Genomic DNA, 13,866 nt, shown 5'->3' with positions numbered 1-13,866 from the left:
GATATACTTGAGAGAGGCAAAGGAATATGAGGAGCACCAATTGTACCATAGAAATAAACAGACTAGAGAAGGTGACTCATTGGAGGAGCAAGAGTTAAGTGGAGAGAGAGAGGATGCGAGAATTTATGGGGAAGAGGTAGGGGGCAGAAGCCTAGAAGGACAGAAGGAGGCAGTAGGGGAGCGGCTCGCGGAAGTAGAGAGAGAGAGTCACATAAGTTACAAAAATGGGATTACCAGGAGAGATGCAAAAAATATTCAAGGGGCCAACCAGGTATTGAATCAAGACAGAAAGGAAGGACTCCACAGGGAGACTGAGGGAAGAGCAGAACCCCGGAGACATTTGTGTGGGAGGCAGTAAAGACATACCCAGAGACAGATGGGGAGTCAGGTGAGGAGGAAAGCCAGGGCAGGTGGGAAGGAGGAGGAAGAATGATGCCGTTGTTAGTTAAAGGATCAGGACAAGTGCAGTATATCCCTTGGGGATCCCAGGACCTAGAAGGGCTGAAAAACACTCTGCCCAATTTACATGAAGGAGCAGGGAAATGGATTAGAGCCTTTGAGGAAGAAACAGCAGGACGATTATTGGCTATGGGAGATTTGAAGGCACTGTTGATAAGGTTGATGGGAACCTCCAAATTTAACGAACTAATGGAAATGGCTGGCATAGTAAACTCGAATGACCCAAGAACTGATGGAGACAGGTTTGACAGAGTGAGGCAGAGGGTATGGCAGGCCCTCAGAAAGCTTTATCCACCCAAAGTGGACCCCAAAGCCTTAAAAGGGGATCCACTGGGAGACACTGAAAAGCCAGCAGCCTACGTAGAAAACCAGTTGAAAAGGTGGAGACTAGAGACTGAGCAGGAGGTGGAGAATAGCTTATTTATGACCTCACTGTTCCGACATAGCATTTTGGATGCAATGCCGCCACAAGTAAAATCCAAACTGGAGGAGGTGGTTGGGCTAACGTCAAAGACCCCACAAGAATTTAGAGACCACGTAGTCCATGCCGTTGAGAAATACCGGAAAGACAAACAAAGGTTGACTGAGCAGCAGGAAGAGGTGCAACGAAAGCTAATACAAATGCAGCGCGAAGAACTCAGAGAAGGAAAAAGAGAAAAACAAAAAGATGCTGCCAGTACAGCCATCGAACTGGACAAAGCACTGCTATATGGAGAGACCAATCATACTGTAAGACAAGGGCTGGAAAACCCCATGCCAATAATTGTCTTTGAGGGAGCATTCCCACAAATGCCCTATCAGGAACAGACTAAATTCAAACAGCCCAGACAGGACTGGAAGTCCCAAGGAGGGGGACAGAGAAGCTATGGGCAAAGGGGAGGCAGATGAGGAACCCATTGTTCAGGTTATGTTAGAAGGGCAACTGACACCAATGATGATAGATTTTGCGTACAGCCACAGTATGCCCTTCACCTTCCCATGTCAGGAAAGTTTATTAAGACGGTAGGGTTCTTGGGAAAACAGTTAACACAGTGCACGGCTCCAGTGCGGTTGAGAATGGGAAGTAAAGAAATTGTTTTGCCGGTGCTAGTATTTAAAGGAACTCCGATTAATTTGTTAGGCAGAGATGCCTTGTTGAAACTGGAATTAAAATTAGAATGCACCAGAAATGGGCTGAGTGTGAAAAGAGCAGGGGCTCAATTGATAGTGCAAGAAGACAAGAAGGCTAATGTCTTTTGGATAGGAGACATCGCAGACCAGATTCAGGAAACCTGGGAAAAATGGAAAAAGGGCGTGCAGGCTATATTACCCAGGGCTGTAACGCCCAAATCTGAGCTACATTGTACAGTGATTTTTGATGAGACTCAGAACAGGGAGTTAGAGGAGAAATGGCACCTGGAGGCATGTACCCAACAGCACCTGGAAGGGGAGGCTGTGATAATTGGAAAGCAAGGGGCAGCTTTACAAGTTAAGTGGAACACCTTTTTAGAAAAATGGTACAGGATACCGGAGGCGGCGCCCCACGTAACGTTGTTGATAAATAAGGGATATCAGTCTAAAGACTTAGGACCTTTAGTTAAGAGTGCTGAAACCGTAACAGTGTGGAGGAAAATCACGCCAGAGGTGTGGATATCAGAAGACAACAATTGTATTAAAATAATGGTAAGTGTAGATATGGTAGGGACAGTGAGAGAGGTCGAAATAACTCCCCAACCACACATGCCCGTGCTGGGAAAGGAAAGAGGCCAGCAGAAAGATAAAAGGTTAGATGAGTTGCCGTCTATTCTGTGGTCACAGCATGACGCGGACGTAGGGAAAATAAAAACAGCTAGTCCGGTGGAAATAAGGCTGAAAAGGGGAGCAATTCCACCCAGGAGACCAAATACCCTCTAAGACCAGAAAATAAAGAAGGAATAGCGTCGACAGTGCAGGGGTTGCTTAAAATAGGAGTGCTTAGGATTTGTTTGCATTCACCTACAGAGGTGCTCAGTATACCTATACCAGAATGCCGCAAGGATTTAAACATTCACCACACATTTTTAATCAGGTATTGAAGGCAGACCTAGAGGGCATGCCATTGGAAAGTACATTGTTACAATATGTGAATGACCTGTTGATTTGCTCCCACAGCGAGGAACAGTGTAAGCAGGACACTACAACTCTGTTAGAGAAGCTAGCGCACGGAGGACATAAAGTATCCAAAAAGAAACTGCAATTCTGCACGCAGCAAGTGGAGTACTTAGGCAGGGTAATATCCAAGGGAGTGAAGGCGATAGCACCAGATCAGATTGAGGCAATAGCTAAGGCCCCAAAACCCCAGACTGTAGGGCAGATGATGACATTTTTGGGAATGGCAGGGTACAGCTCAGATTGGATAGGAGAATATGCTGAGATTGTGGCACCTTTAAGAAAGATAATGAAAGAAGCAGGACATACAAATTTGAAGAACGGCTTACAGTGGAAAGGAGAGGCGGAGATAGCTTTCAGTACTATTAAGCAGGAATTGCAGTCAACACCACAAAGTAGCAGAACTGCTGGAAAAAGGGAAATTTGTGCTGACGCCAGCCAGGATAGCAGCGTATCAGATGCTATTGACATTTCCTGACATAACTATACAGAGATGCACTACCAGTAATATAGCCGATTTTGTCCCTTTGGACTATGAAGGAGAACCCCATGATTGTGTAGGGAAGACGATGGCATTTGCCAAATTGAGAGCAGACTTACGGTCAGAACCACTAGAGGAGATAGATAAAACGGTTCTGTTCGTAGATGGCTCTTGTTATAGGGATTACGATGGAAATCACGCAGGATTCTCAGTGGTGCAACAGGATCAGTCGAGCTATAAGATTATTAGGATGGAGTCCTGTCCCCAACCGTGTTCCGCCCAACTAGCAGAACTCAAAGCTCTGACAGCTGCGTGTGAAATGATGGAAGGTGAGAAAGTAGACATCTATACTGATTCAGCATATGCTCACGGAGTATGCCATTTGTTCGGGGCGGTGTGGAAGCAGAGAGGTTTTAAAAAAAAAAGTAGCGGAGCTCCCATACAACATTGTCAGCAAATAAAATGACTTAATAAAAGCCATAATGAAACCTAAAGCATTGGCTATAGCAAAATGCCAGGCACATAAAAAGGGAAACGATGTAATAACAAAGGGAAATCAAGCTGCAGATGAGGCAGCTAGAAAAGCGTCTGGATGTACGTCAGCTGTCATTGCCCCCAGGTAAGCCTAACTCCGGAACCTGACGTGGAGGACCTAATTGAAATACAAGGTAAGGCAACTTTGGCAGAACAGACAATGTGGAGAAAAAGGGGGGCCAAGCAGAACCCGGAAGGCTTGTGGAGCACGGAAGATGGTTTGTCGGTAGCGCCCATCCCTCTACTGACGATTCTGATTTCAGAAGCGCATGGGATGGACCATTGTGCAAGGGGGGAAGTGATAAGGGAAATAAAGAAGGATGGTTTTTGGTCACCTTATTTACAGGCTTCAGTGGACTTTGTCTTATCACAGTGCGAGGTACGCGCACAGAATAATGTTCGGAAGGGAATTACAACCCCAATAGGTCACATTCCCGTACCTGAAGGACCATTTAAACATTTAGTGATCGATTACGTAGACATGATAAAGACAGTGGTAAAATTCCTGACAAATAAAGTGATCCCAAGGTTTGGAATACCTTACAGAAGTTAGTTCAGACAACGGTTCAGCTTTTATCCAGAAAGTGGTCAAACTGGTACTACAGGCGCTGAGGATAAAGCAGAGGTTTGGATGTGTATACCACCCTCAGTCGCAGGGCATGGTAGAGAGAATTAATGGAACCCTGAAAGCCAAATTAAACAAAATTTGTGCAGATACTACACTTAATTGGGTCGATGCTTTACCGGTAGCATTGATGAGTTACCGCATGCAAACTAATCGAATAACATGCCTGACACCGCACGAGATGCTCACTGGGAAGCTATCATACCTGTGATAGGGGTAAGCAAAAATGTTGAATGGATAAACTATATATACTATAATCAACAGAGGTTCATCAACTACACCGATGATGCACTGGAGGCCTTAGGGCAACAGCTAGATGCAACTAGCAGGGTGGCGTGGCAAAACAAACAGGTACTGGATTGGCTTTTGGCAGAGAAAGGGTGTGTGTGTGTAATGTTTGGAGAACAATGCTGCACTTTCATACTGAACAATACTAGCCCAGAAGGGTCTTTCACCAGAGCAATGAATAAGTTAAGGAATCTGCAGACGGAGGTCAAACAGAATGCAGGGTTCGGACATCAGTTCTTTGATTGGTTAGAAAGTAGACTCGGAGGATGGGGATCATGGATGACTAAAGTAGCAATAACTGTCAGTATTGTATTGTTGAGCTGTGTGCTTGTGCTGTGCTGTTTTCTTCCTTGTCTCAAATCTCTTGTAGTGCGTGCTGCAACCAAACAATTTCCGATGCTCGTGACGTTTGCCGAAGCTAGCGTAGTGGAGACAGAAACACCGAAAATGTATCGTTACAGCCTACAACACCTGCAGGATGAACAGGAGCAAAACGACAGTGTGGGAGTAGATTGTAAGGGCTTTTGAGTCTTTTTCCCTGTCTCAGGTACAAAGGGACAGGTTTTTGGCTCAGCGGCCCAGGGTAACAGGGAGAGAATACTTTGAGGTCTCGGCGCAGGAAATTTTAGTTTAACCCGAGATTTGGGAATAAGTGCTTGAGTTTATTGGGGCTTTTGTGCGCAGACTCTTAGTCTTCTCTCTGTGTGAGTGTGAGACCCAGAGGGGTCTCAAAGGGGGGATATATTGGAGTATAAAATATTATGGAGTATAAAACTCAATGCTAAAAACTATGTGGAATGCTAGAGACAATGGTGTGTTGGTATATGCTAGGGAGAGGTCGCCAGCTTTGAAGTTGGCTATGTGCTAAACTTGCATTATTTGCTGTGTAACCAAAACTGTGTGAAATGCTAAAAGACAATGATGTGTTAATATATGCTAATCAGAGGTAGCCAGCTCTGAAGTTTGCTATGGGCTCTGCATGTATCCAATTGAATGTAGACGACAATATGTGTTAATAAAAGATAGCTAAGAGATATTTTGCTTTGAACTTGTCGGCTGTGTGACTAAAGCTATGTAGGAGACAACATGTGTTAATAAAAGGTAGCTAAGAGATATTTTGCTTTGAACTTGTCTGCTGTGTAATTAAAGCTATGTAGTCAGACTAGAACATGAATAAGTCAATAGGTAAAAATAATAGTAACGGATGTACTGTGATATGCACCTGTAGACCGCTTGGATATGTTAATTCAGCTAAACCAGGAGATTGCTTTAAAAAGCGGCTGTATCCGAGAATCGGTAGGCAGTCAGCGACCAGCTCAATGACTGTCTCAGCTTTGATTTGCAAATTAAAGTTTAACCCTTCTTGAAGAATCTTCTGCATCTCCTGGTCATTTGAAAAGCACGAAAAACCACGACACAGGCTGTTTAGAAAACTTCTAAATATGCCTCTTTTGAATTACTTTCACTGCAATCTGCAGCATGCAATTTCCCTCTAAGCAAAATACTTTTGAACAGTCTTAATGAACCAGTGGTTTCATAATCTTTGAAGGATCTGCAGATGTAACTCTCAAGCATGCAGGTATGGCACCTTTAAGGTATATTGCCATGGCTGTAAGAGAGGGAGGAAAGGAGAGCTTCAAGCCAGCCTGAAACACGGAGTAATGAGGCCCCCTCTACCAACAATCTTATTAGCAAATGTACAATTGCTGTGAACAAAATCGAGGACCCAAGGGCAAGATTGCTATATTGGAGGGAAATGAGGTATTGCTGTGTACTGTGTTTCACGGAGACTTGACTCACTCCAGACACGTCGGATGCATCGGTAAGACCTGAAGGCTTCTCGATACACAGGATGTTTAAACTGCTGATTTGGAGAAGGCGAAAGTCCGTTTTTCATGATAAACTCTTAGTGGTGTTCGGATGCAGTGGTTTTATCTTACTAGTGATCCTTCGACCTGGAATATCTGATGACCATTTTACTTATCAAGAGTTCTCCTCCGTGATCCTGACTGCAGCTTATCTACCATGAAAAGCTGATGGTGATTGGGCACTTGAGATTGAATGCTGCTATCACCAAACAAACAGCTCACCCTGACACATTTCAATCAATTCAACCAGGCCTTTTTGAAGAAATCTCTGCCCAGTTACGATCAGCATATAATGTATACCACCAGGGGTCCCAGCACACTAAACTACTGCTATTCTGCAATAAGGATTGCCTAGCATTCTATGTGCAGACTGTATTTCAGTACATCTGATCACTTGACTGCCTTTCTCCTATCGTATGCCGGCAAAGGCTAAAGAGCAAAGCTCCGGAGATCACTTCAACAAAGAGGTAGTCGCGGGAGGCAGGGGACCTTTGAGTTGGTGGACTGGGTTGTGTTCAACAACTCATCTGTGGGTCTGAATGAATAACCCATGGTTGTCACGGTCGTTATTAAAACAGATGTAGATGAGTGTGTTCCCAAAAAATCATTCAGAGTCCTCCTCAACCAGAAGCCCTGGATGAACCATGAGATCCGCAGTTTGCTGAGGGCCAGATCAGAGGCATTCAGGTCCAGCGACCAAGTGAGAGATAAGAGGTCCAGTTACGATCTCAGGAAAGCCATATTATAGGTGAAGTGGTAATTCCAGACTAAACTTGAATCACTGGAAGATGTTCAACAGCTGTTGCAGGGCACGAATGCTATTAACTCTTGCAAAGTGAAAACAAGCCACATAGGTGACAACAAGGCATTGCTTCCAGATGAGCTGAATGCCTTCTATGCTCGTTTTGACTGTCAAAACATGGAGGAACCTTCACAAACTCCCACAGTCCCTGATATCCTTGTGATTTTGGTCTCTGAGGCTGACATAAGAGCATCCCTCAGGAGGATGAACCCAAGGAAAGCATCCGGCTGAGTACTAATGACCTGTGCTATTTAACTGGCTGGAGTGTTCACTGATGTCTTTACCCTCTCACTTCTGCATTCTGAGATACTCAAGCAGGCTTCAATTATACCAGTCCCTAAGAAGAACATGGTACTCTACCTCAATGACTATCATCCAGTAGCACTTAACATCTACGGTGATGAAGTGCTTCGAGAGGTTGGTGGTGAAACATTGCAAGTCCTGCCTGTGAAGTCCAGTCCTGACGAAGGGTCTTGGCCCGAAACGTTGACATGCTGCCCGACCTGCTGAGTTCATCCAGCTTGTTTGTACGTCTCTCTGCCCGTGAAATGACTTGGATCATTGGTTGTTCACTCAATCCTGGATGGCAAAGGTGCATAGATCTGGATGCTCTTTATTGACTACAGCTCAGTATTTAGTACCAAGATCCCCTCACAACTAATCAATAAGCTTCAATACTTTGGCCTCAATATCTCCTTTTACCATTGGAACCTTGATTTCCTCAATTGCAGACCCCTGGTCAGTTCAGATTGGCAACAACATCTCCTCCACAATCTCCATCAGCACAGGTGCACCACAAGGCTGTGTGCTGAGCCCTCTGCTCTACTCACTCTACACTCATGACTGTGTGGTTATGCACAGCTCCAGTGCCATACTTAAGTTTGATGATGACACCACTGTTGTTGGCTGAATCAAAGTGGTGATGAATCAGCATATAGGAGGGAGAATGAAAATCTGGCTGAGTGGTGCTACAATAACAACAACTTCTCACTCAATGTCAGCAAGACCAAAGAGCTGACTATAGACTTCAGGAGGTGGAAATCATTCATCCATGAGCCAGTCCTCATTGGGGTATCTAAGGTGGAGAGGATCAGCAAATTTAAACTACTCAGTGTTATTATTTCGGAGCACCTGTCCTGGGCCCAGCACGCAAGTGCAATTATGAAGAAAGCATGGCAGTGCCTCTACTTCCTTAGGAGTTTGTGAAGATTCGGCATGACATCTAAAACTCTGATAAACTTCTGTAGGTGTGTGGTGGAGAGTATATTGACTAGTTGAAACGCCAATGCCAGGAACAGAAAATCCTACAATAAGTAGTGGATATGGCCCAGTAAAGCCCTCCCCACCACTGAGCACATCTACAAGGAATGCTCTCTTAGGAAAACAGCAGCCATCATCAGGGCCCTCCACCGTCCTGGCCATGTTCTCTTCTCGCTGTTGCCATCAGGAAGAGGTACAAGAGCCTCAGGACCTACACCACCAGGTTCAGGAACAGTTATTACCCCTCAACCATCAGGCCCTTGAACCAGTAGGGATAACTTCAGTCAACTACTCTTGCCCCATCACAGAATTGTTCCCACAACTGATGGATTCACTTTCAAGGACTTCTAATGTCATTCTCTCAATATTTATTGTTTTTTAATTTATCATTATTATTTATTTTTTACTTTTGTATTTGCACAGCTTGTTGTCTATTACACATTGGTTGTTTGCCTGTCCTATTGGGTGCTGTCTTTCATTGATTCTATTAATGAAAAACTGCACCCACAAGAAAACGTACCTCAGGGTTGTACATAATAACATTTATGAATATTGAACTTCGAACATACCCAGCTGATCAAGATCTCCTGTAATTTTCCACAGCCTTCTATTCTATCTACAACACCACCTAGTTTAGTATCATCCACAAACTTACAAACCATGCCTCATTCATTCACATCCAAATTGTTTGTATAAATTACAACCAACAAACGTCCCAACACTGACCCTGTGATAGTAGTCTGAGAAACTACTCTCAACTATTGCCCTCTGCTTCCCACCACTGAGTCAATTATGAACCTGTGACATCCCAATGTCCCAACTCAAGTTGCAACTCGAGATCCCAACTCCTCTTCTCAGTGCCCTGACCAATGAATGCAATGCCTTGTTCACTTGTGCCACCATTTACAGGGAAGGGAACAATGTACCTGCATTCCCCCTACCCTCCAGATCTCTAAAATTGAGCAGTTTTGGGCCCCATATCTAAAAGAAGGATGTGTTGGCATTGGAGAGGGTCCAAAGGAGGTTTAAGAGAATGATCCCAGGAAATAAAGGGTTAATAAAGGTTTGATAGCTCTGAGGCTGTACTTGATGGAGTTTAAAAGAATGAGGGGGATCTCATTGAAATCATTCAAATATTGAAAGGCCTAGATACAGTGAATGTGGAGAGTGTTTCCTATAGTGGGGGAGTCCAGGATTAGAGGGCACAGCCTCAGAATACAAGGGTATCCCTTTAAAACACAGATAAGAAGGAATTTCTTTATCCAGAGGGTGGTGGATCTGTGGAATTCATTGTCACAGACAGGTAGGAGGCCAAGTCATTGGGTATATTTAAATCAGGGGTTGATAGGTTCTTAGTTAAAGCATTGAAGGTTACAGGGAGAAGGCAGAAGAATGGGGTTGAAAGTGATAATAAATCAGCCTTGATGGAATGGTAGAGAAGACTCGATGGTTCAAATGCCCCAATTCTACTTTTATGCCTTATGGTCTTATTTATGATTCCTCTGTTCTACCATTGTCTCCAGGGCCCTGCTATTCACTGTGCAGGGGTGGAGAGGGGAGACGCTGTAGGTGAGGTCCACCCCTGGCCCACAAGCTGGCTTCAGAATGGACAGAAGCTCCCAATACCACCCCAGTCATGGAACAGTACACGAATGGTTAGCGTAATGCTATTACAGGGCTAGCAATCAGCGTTCAATTGCCACTGCTGCCCATAGAGTTTGTACCTTCTCCTCGTGACCACGTGGGTTTCCTCTGGGTGATCCGGTTAACTCATATATTCCAAAGACGGTTAGGGTTAGTGAGTTGTGCATTCTATGTTGGCGTCAGAAATGCGGCGACACTTGTGGGCTGCCCCACCACATTCTGACTGTGTTTGTTGTTGACGCAAACATTTCGCTGTATGTTTTGATGTACATGTGGCAAATAATAATCTCTCCATGACACACGGCTCACCTCTTGCGGCCGGCTTCTCGTCCTCGATGACAATGTTTTCCGAGCTTTGGCTGTAGGGTCCCTGCCCGGCCTTGTTGACGCAAGTGACTCGGAACGTGAGTGTGCCCTCGGTCAGCTCGGTGGCATTGTAGAAGCAGTCGGTGATCCCAGTAGCCATCACTTTCCACAGCTCCTCCCCTGTCAGAGGTCAGCCCATTACACAAATGTACAAACCTTCGACCCACACCACCTACAGCCATGCACCATGGCAAGCATCCTACCCAAAATGTACCATGGCTCAGTATGGCAGCTGCTCTGCTAGTGACCGCAAAAAGCTGCCGACGGTTGTGGACACACTCAGCTCATCAGAAGATCCAGCCTGTCTACACTTCTCACTGCCTCAGTAAGACAGCCAGCATAAAAAAATCCCACCTACTCTGGACATGCTCTCATTTCCCCTCTCACATTGGGTAGCTGATACAAGAACCACCAGGCTCAAGGACAGCTTCTCTCCCGCTCTAATAAGACTATCGAATGGTCCCGATACGATAAGATGGACTATTATCATCACAATTTACCTTGTTACGATCTTGCACTTCACCATATGCCTGTACTGCTCTATCTCTGTAACATTTCACTCTGCATTCTGTTATTATTTTCCCTTGTACTGCTTCAATGCACAGCAGGAATGCATTGATCTGTATGAACAGTATGCAAGACAAGCTTTTCACTGTATCTTGGTACACAGGGCAATGATAAACCAATTCCAACACTCTCACCTTTGAGTTTCTGCTCCAGGGTGTAGCTGCATGGACCAGGCGAGTCAGCTGGCTTCCACAGGACCAATGCTGTGTTCTTGTACTTCTGAGGGATCTCAGGGGGTCCTGGTTGCCCAGGTAGACCTAGGAAGCAGAAGGAGAATTGGATTCAGTATTAGGCTAACAGACAGTACCCTCAGCTCTGCTCCAGAGCACGAATATGTGTCCTCTTCTCATTACTACCAGGCCAAGGTGCAACCAGTCAATGTACTCTCCAACACACATTTATAGGAGTTTGTCAAAGTTTTAGATGTCATGCTGAATCTTCACAAATTTTTAAGAAGTAGAGGCACTGCCATGCTTTCTTCATAATTGCACTTTCATGTTGAGCCCAGGACAGCTCCTCTGAAATGATAACACTGAGGAATTTAAAGTTGCTGACCCTCTCCATCTTAGATCCCCTGATCAGGACTAGCTCACAGACCTCCGTTTTCTTCCTCATGAAGTCAATAATAGGCCCCTTAGTCTTGCTGACATTGAGTGAGAGGTTGTTGCTGTGGCATCACTCAGCCAGATTTTCAATCTCCTTCCTATATGCTGATTTGTCACCATCTTTGATACAGCCAATGACAGTGGTGTCCACAGCAAACTTGAATATAGTATTGGAGCTGTGCTTAGCCTCACAGTCATAAACGTAAAGTGAGTAGAGCAGGGGGCTAATCACACAGCCTTCTGGTGCACCCGTGCTGATGGAGATCGTGGAGGAGATGTTGCCAATCTGAACTGACTGGGGTCTGCAAGTAAGGAAATCCAGAATCCAATTGCCCAGGGAGGTATTGAGACCAATTGATTAGCTTATTGATTAGTTTTGAGGGGATGATGGTAATGAATGCCGAGCTGTAGTTGACAAAGAGCATCCTGATAAATGCACCTTTGCTTTCCACATGTCCCAGGGACTGAGTGAAGAGCCAATGAAATGACATCTGCTGTGGACCTGTTGTGCTGTTAGGCAAACTGGGGCAGATCCAAGCCACTTCTCAGGGAGGAGCTGATATGGTTCATCAGCAACCTCTCAAAACACTTCATCACAATGGATGTGTAAGTGCTACTGGACAACAGTCACTGAGGCTGGTTCTTCTGACACTTGAGGGGTAATAAGCGCTCCTGAACCTGAACTTCTTCGGCAGTGGTATAAGTGAAGTCTGCTTGAAGCAGATGGGTACCTCAGACTGCCTAAGCAAGATGTTTAAGATATTGGTGAGCACTCCAGCCAGTTGAGTAGCATTGTATTTGGTCAGGTACCCCATCTAACCCTGATGCTTTCGGTGGGTTTACACTCTTCACACTACCTTGCCACCTTATCAAATGCAAATTTCATCTGTGTGGACAGGTTTTTCACTGTAGCTTGTACATGTAACAATTCCCATGCCTCCCAGAGAAAGTCCCAATTCCTTACACCCCTCAAAACCATTCCTACAGACCCATAATTCCTTGAAAAGGTCATCACAGTCAGACTGGGTCTAAAGAGAGCTTTTAGCACATTGCTTTCATAAATCAGAGTATATTGGGTATAGGAGTTGAGATGTTATGTGGAAGTTGTATAATATGTCAGTGAGGCATAATTTGAAGTATCTTGTGCAGTTCTGGTCACCTACAGTACCTACAAGAAAAACATAAAAAAGATCTCAACAACGATAAGACAGCCTACAGAGAGGCGGTGAAAGAGCCCGAGGTCTGGTACCAGGGAAATAACCTTCTCCTCAATGTCAACAAGACAAAGGAGAGTGTTCGCACCACTCCCACCCCTCTTTACATCAGCGGCACAGCAGTGGAAACTGCGAGTAGCTTCAAACTGCTGGGAGTGCACATCTCTCATGGACCCTGAGCACATCACATACAATCAGGAAAACTCACAAAGGAGAGGTCAAGTCCAAGCTTAATTGTCATTCAACCATACATGAATACAACGAAGCAAAACAATGTTACTCTGAGGCCAAAGTGCAAAACACGGTACCAACAGTCACACGCAGCAGAAACCACGTATCGCACCTATAACCTAGCAAGCATATACAAGATACTAGTAAAAGAAGTCACACAAAAAAAACTTGGGGAGCACTGACTCCTGCTTGGACTCCATGCCACACCGCCCAACACGCCGGTGCAGCGTACTGACTCCAAAGCCTCTTCCCTGGGCGGCCGTAAACAGGTGAGACTACGGCTCGATGCCTCATCCTCACTATGACCAAGGTGACGCAGCTGCCCCGCCACCCACCAATAAACCAGTGAGCCGGACTTGCACCATTCCACATTGACACTGTCAAGCGAGGCCTGGAGATCACAAGAAAAGTGACGAAGATGATCACTCACTGTTGATTGCACAGGGTTCCTGCAGTGCCTCTCTGATGCAAGCAACAGCACTGTGGACTGTACACATCTACACTCACATCCTTCTACTGACGTGCAGTAGAGAGCTCCATAACAAACTGCATCGCTGCCTGGTATGGAAACTGCACTGCGGCCGACAGGAAGAGTCTACAACAGATCGTTAAAACTGCCCAACACACCACTGCACCAGCCTACCCACTGTCAGGGACATATACACAGAAAAACGCTGGAAACACCATGAAGGTTCCCACCCACCCTGTTCATGGACAGTTTGTCCCACTCCCATCAGGAAGGAGGTTACGCAGTATCCACACAAGACCACCAGACTCAAACACAGTTACCTTCCC

General features: G+C 45.3%; 1 protein-coding gene across 10 annotated transcripts in view; it reads right to left on the bottom strand.

Moving 5' to 3' along the window:
• Positions 1-13,866, bottom strand: part of spega (striated muscle enriched protein kinase a) — a 705,926-nt gene that overhangs the window by 28,791 nt on the left and 663,269 nt on the right. For all 10 annotated transcript variants that reach the window (XM_073046262.1, XM_073046259.1, XM_073046255.1 and 7 more), the window contains 2 exons: positions 11,156-11,278; positions 10,398-10,574 (listed from right to left, as the gene is read on the bottom strand). In XM_073046262.1, coding sequence (XP_072902363.1) covers positions 10,398-10,574; positions 11,156-11,278 — 300 coding nt within the window. The remainder of the gene's footprint in view (positions 1-10,397; positions 10,575-11,155; positions 11,279-13,866) is intronic.

The sequence above is a fragment of the Hemitrygon akajei genome, chromosome 5, assembly GCF_048418815.1.
Source record: "Hemitrygon akajei chromosome 5, sHemAka1.3, whole genome shotgun sequence".
NCBI classification, from domain to species: domain Eukaryota; kingdom Metazoa; phylum Chordata; class Chondrichthyes; order Myliobatiformes; family Dasyatidae; genus Hemitrygon; species Hemitrygon akajei.
Note: the sequence above shows the minus strand (reverse complement) of the source record. Positions and strands in the feature narration are given on the sequence as shown.